Source organism: Gymnoscopelus braueri (assembly GCF_963280865.1).
Source record: "Gymnoscopelus braueri genome assembly, chromosome: 11".
Classification (NCBI taxonomy): domain Eukaryota; kingdom Metazoa; phylum Chordata; class Actinopteri; order Myctophiformes; family Myctophidae; genus Gymnoscopelus; species Gymnoscopelus braueri.
In genome coordinates, this window is record NC_137613.1 from 16,304,447 (window position 1) to 16,310,089 (window position 5,643).

Sequence of the window (5,643 nt, forward strand, 5' to 3'; positions counted from 1 at the left end):
TACTTCTTACTTACTTACGCTACTTCTCTAAGATCTACCCAAGAGTAGAGCAGAGATACCCTCAGTGTGTGTGTGAGGCAGCTGGAGAGAGAAGAGCTGTTTGTGGGGAGACAGCCTCGACCTAAAACTTTATTCAGGCAGAACAGCGGCCCAGTTTGTTGGTTAGGACAGTAGCTCCTGAGTTTGTGAATCACACTACACTACTCCTTCCACCAAACCTTCCTGTTGCCTTCTTGTTACAGTATTTGTCAATCATTTTGTCTCTTGGAAAACCGCAATAAACAAAATCTGGATTGGTTGTTTAATTCAGAGTATAAACATGCTCTGTGTTAATTTAACACTAAATAATATGACACAATTTGTACAAAACTCTTTCTCCTCCTTTCAGTTGGAAATGTCAACCAACAGAACAATTTGGGCTGTTAGAACATTCATTGTAATTCACCCACATTATTCTTAACAATGGTGGACAAATGCTACAAGCATTCTCCACAATGACTTTGAATTAATTAGTAAAATCCTACGCATTGAACAGCTTCAGATTATCTCCCCTGCATACTTGGTATAACATCCACACTTAAACTTATCAGACATCATATATTAAAAAAAAAAACATGGAATGTCATTAATGCCTGTACCTAAGTTCAGCTGAACAAAAGATGATATTCTATTCTACTACCAGAAACTTATAAGTGTGTTGACAAATACTCCCAGTTATGAAACAGACTGTATACTGTAGGTGAAGTTAGGAATCACCCCTCCTCACATTATGTGGAAGAAAGAGTGCAGGTATCAAAGCAATAGAATGGCTGCACAACTGTATTATGAGTCATGGTCCTAGCACAGAATGTGTGTGTGTGTGTGTGTGTGTGTGTGTGTGTGTGTGTGTGTGTGTGTGTGTGTGTGTGTGTGTGTGTGTGTGTGTGTGTGTGTGTGTGTGTGTGTGTGTGTGTGTGTGTGTGTGTGTGTGTGTGTGTGTGCGCGCGCGCAAGCGTCCACAGCTAATCTCACAAACCACTTCACACTGTTCTCCATGCTGGCAGCAGGCCAAGGAACTCAATCCACACATATTTTGTAAATATAGTTTTTTGTGTGAATATTGTTCAGGTTTTGTCATCATCATGAGGGGGGTGTAGGTCCTCTGACATTGTGTTGTACACAAATCCATAACCTTCTCCTTGGTTTTAGCGTTCAAGCAGCGGTATCTCAGGGACAGCTCTGTCACCTCCTGCAGGTCGGCCTTCTGGTTGATGTTGGTCATCAGGCCTACCACCACAGTGTTGTAGGAGAACGTGACGATGGTAGACTCCCATGGCAACGAGGATGATGATGATGACAGCGAGAACCACCACAGTGATGATGATGAGGATGGTCAGGTTGTCTTTGGGTTCAACTGCAGCAATAAAATACATAAACCAGAAACCATGAAAGAGTGAGGAATTATCTTATAACAGGACATCCATCCATCCAACCATTCATTTATATTCTATATCTGACTGTATGTACATATCTGTGTATATCTGAGTCAGTCAGACTGTCTTTCTGTCTGTCTATTATTATTATGGTACACAGAAACAGTGCTAATTTGGTACAGCTGTTTTCAACTGTAATTATTTAGTATCTGAAATTCTTGAAGTACATTTTATTTGTGATATTGAAGCTGCAACACTACCGGACAATTATCCTCTCCTCATCTAAACAATAATAAAATATTTGTATTTCATGTGAATGAAAAACATTATTATAGTGAGGAGAATGGATAAGTACCGGTATGGATAAGCAGCATCAGTAACGATACCCATCCCTAGTTATTATGGACCAGATCACTGTGTTCAGTACAGTGAACTCACTCTAATGTAATCTATATTCAGTTCAGTTCATTTTTATTTTCTGATACTGGACATATATTACATATTACATACATTGATTTAGTTTTAATAGTATGATCATGTGATCCAGCCAGTCATTGTCCTGGCTAGTGAATTCCTTTGATCTAACTTCTTTGGCAGCACATCCATTCCTCCTTTAGTCCTATAATAACAGTCTTACCCCAGTTGGTCTTGATCAGCTCTCGGTCCAGTGTGTACTTGAAGACCTCTTTGACCCCATAGAGCTCAAACACACACTCGTACTGCTTCCAGTCTTCATGTTTGACTGAGGTCAGGTTCAGGTCAACGCTCATCTGGAAGGTTCCATCATGGTTGGGGAGGAGCTCTCCTTGGTCCATGTTCTCCTGGAGCTCCTCTCCATCTTTAGCCCAGAACATGATGACTCTGTCTGGGTAGAAACCTGTAGCGTGACACCTCACTGGAGAGGATGGAGTCTTCTGGAGGAAAGATACAGAGGGAAGCTCTGAGAGAGAGAGAGAGAGAGAGAGAGAGAGAGAGAGAGAGAGAGAGAGAGAGAGAGAGAGAGAGAGAGAGAGAGAGATTAGAGATTTAGTGGTTTGCATTTGAATGTGGATTTGTTGACTTTGATTTAGGAACTGTTGTATTTCATGACAATAAGAAAACATTTGAACAAATTAAATGAAAGAGAGATGGAGGAGAAAAAGTATAAATAGAGAGAATGAGAGGGTGGGGGTAAGAGACAGAGAGGCAGGAAAGAACAGAGAGAAAAAGAGAGAGAAGGAATAGATACAAAGACAGGGATAGAAGAGGAGAGAGACAGGAGAGAGACCAAAAGAGAGACATGAAGAAACAGAAAATGGAGGGGTGGGAGTCAGAGAGACAAAGAGACAGACGACTTGTCCCTTTCATGTTCATCTCTTCATTTTATCTCATTTAGATCGGGAAATAATCGGTGTCATTTTTAGACTTCTTTGGCTATTCAAAAATAGTAGATCTACAAGCTCATAGCACGGCACAGAGTGCCGCACTATGAGCTTGTAGATCCGCTATTTTTGAAAAATCGTGAAGAACAGTTTTCTGAAAAACGTATTTTCCCTTGGTCAAGATTTTTCAAAAATAGCAGATCTACAAGCTCATAGCGCGGCACTCGGTGCCGCGCTATGAGCTTGTAGATCTGCTATTTTTGAATATCCAACGTATAAAATATGGAGAAAGTGGTTACACAGATGCCTTCCCGGTTTGAATGGGTTAAGTACAACTCCATCACATCATGTTGTTGTACCTGTTCTCTGTAGAGTCTTCTTCCCATAGTTCACAAGCTTCTTCAGCCATTCAATGCATTCACTGGTGTAGTAGTGCTTCACGTATGCTGTTAAAGCTTTGTTTTGATCATATTTCTGTTTAGTGATGAAACCCTGTGGTTTAGGAGTGATCCATGTCTCTGTCTTCAGGTCAAATGAGATGAAGTCCTCTCCATCATAACCATACTGTAAATAACCTTCAATGTCTCCAGTCTCATCATCCCACTCACAACCAGACATGTACTGAACGATGTGGACACCTGAGAGACAGACAGACAGACAGACAGACAGACAGACAGACAGACAGACAGACAGACAGTGTCAGTGATATTCTGTCTTTACCACGGTGAACAACAGAATGTCCATATAAAACCACTGACATTAATGTATGGATGGAAGCTACGTGCACCCCCCCCCCCCCCCCAACACACACACACACACACACACACACACACACACACACACACACACACACACACACACACACACACACACACTCTGTGTGCCAGTCCTAAACCACAAATGCTCCACTCATGTTGTGTCCCCCCCCCCCCCCCCCGCTCCCCGCTCCACTCCTCTTGTATGCTCTGTGTGTTAGTCACATCTTACTGATTGTTTTTCCAACAATGTGAATTAAATCATTTCAGCAGTATGGAGTGAAACATCAACATACCTCCAGTTTGGTTAAAGCGCTGCTTTGCAATGTCCATGTTGTTCTTGAAGACCTGCTGGAGAACCACAGCTCTCCTAGTTTCCCTCTCCCAGTATTGTGGGTCATCTGTTGTGATCTGGTTCATCCAGTCCTGTTTGGGAACGTATCTCTGTGTGTTGCTGTCATAATACTCTACCTGAACATCATCAACCATTACAACAGCCACAAACTCTGGGAAGTTTGGGACTTCAGAGGATGTAGTGAGGAAGTTTTTCAGGGAGTGAGTTACTGTGAAACAAAATGGAAATTTAACAGATTAACGACTTAACCCACTTGTACTTTATTGTATGATGAATAACGGAAATAGCTGATCTACAAGCTCACATGTCCCATGTCACATGTAGATCAGCTATTTTATTTTTTTATTTTTTATGTTTTGCCAATATGACATGCCATGATGCCCAACATAGGGATGACAGGGGTAAAGTGGTTAATGTTATTGAATTACGATGTTTTTTATTTATTTAATCACAATATGTTTTAAGGTTTAATGCCTTTATATAGAAGAGAGAGCATCAAACACATTAGTTATGTTTTACTTTCTGTCTCTATGAACCAGTGGTGGACAGTAACTAAGTAGCCTACATTTACTTGAGTACTGTACTCCTTTTTTTTTTGCAAGCTGATAATTTTCACTACATTTCAAATAGAAATATTGTTATTTTTGATGGTACTACATTTCATTTTCACCCAAACAAATATATTATGAATAAACCACATCATCAGCTATTTTCAATTTCAATACAGCAATGCATTGATAATAAAAAATAAAATGTACTTTGTAATTTGTACTTGAGTATCTACTTGAGAATAATATACTTTGTCCACTACTAGACCACCACTGGTATGAACCCGTCTGTCTGTCTGTCTGTCTGTCTGTCTGTCTGTCTGTCTGTCTGTCTGTCTGTCTGTCTGTCTGTCTGTCTGTCTGTCTGTCTGTCTGTCTGTCTGTCTGTCTGTCTGTCTGTCTGACTTCAGGTTTTCAATACACACTAATGGTAAAATGATCAGTTTAGTAAAGTGGAGCCAGATGGAATTGAACATGTTCACACACAGAATAACTTAGTAGAAAGCGCCCTCTAGTGGCCACTGTGAGTACAGTCATTTTTACAACGGAAGGGTTTTGGATTTGAAACATTATATTATCTACTGAGATTAAATATGTGAGAGTGTTTTAACAAAATACAATAAAAATCAAATCAAGTAGCCTATTAATAAAGTAGAACAATAGTCTGCCTTCAAATTACATGGTTATAAAAGTTTAAACGTAGGCTATGTATTAACCAGCATTAAGTTGTACAAAGCCAGGTCATTCCTCAGTGCTGTTAACCTACACAGTAACAGAAGTAAATCACAATGCAATGAAAACCACAAGAATTTAAATGAAAGAATAGAAGCAAAGTAAGACTTTACCTGGAGAGACGACATGACAAAACATCCACAGTAAAATAAACTCTTTCATCTTGACGTCGGTGTGAAGAATATAAAAGGCTGTTTCCTCACTATAGTTGATACGAGTCTCTCAGTAACATGAAGAAGATGACGTCAGCGTCCAATTCTAGCCAATAGAAATGTAACAAATGCTGTTACATCATGTGTTGCTAGGAGGATTTCACCAACTGAGGTTAAAAGTGAAAGTAAACACAATATGAGACTTTGTTATTTACAGTAAATGTCATTATTGCAGAGAGATTAATATATGAATCTATCAGCATACGGCTGGGTGACTGCTCCTGGTCGGAAGCGTAGTAATAAACAAAAGAACACGGGACACCAACCA

The 5,643-nt window shown here is 39.9% G+C and overlaps 1 protein-coding gene across 1 annotated transcript; it reads right to left on the reverse strand.

Annotated features, from left to right (window-relative positions):
* Positions 1-287: 287 nt before the first annotated feature.
* On the reverse strand, positions 288-5,383 carry LOC308095362 (major histocompatibility complex class I-related gene protein-like). The gene is made up of 5 exons (XM_080442412.1): positions 5,277-5,383; positions 3,825-4,091; positions 3,133-3,411; positions 2,050-2,352; positions 288-1,393 (listed from the first exon to the last, which is right to left on the reverse strand). The coding sequence occupies exons 1-5, from the start codon at positions 5,323-5,325 to the stop codon at positions 1,185-1,187; spliced, it is 1,107 nt and encodes a 368-aa protein (XP_080298538.1). The 5' UTR covers positions 5,326-5,383; the 3' UTR covers positions 288-1,184.
* Positions 5,384-5,643: the final 260 nt, after the last annotated feature.

Excerpts from the sequence above, each read along its gene's own strand:
- LOC308095362 (XM_080442412.1), bottom strand. The coding sequence starts at position 5,325 with ATGAAAGAGTTTATTTTACTGTGGATGTTTTGTCATGTCGTCTCTCCA. Across the intron at positions 4,092-5,276 it reads TTGTCATGTCGTCTCTCCAG|TAACTCACTCCCTGAAAAAC; the intron begins GTAAAGTCTTAC and ends TTTGTTTCACAG. Across the intron at positions 2,353-3,132 it reads GAAGACTCTACAGAGAACAG|AGCTTCCCTCTGTATCTTTC; the intron begins GTACAACAACAT and ends TCTCTCTCTCAG.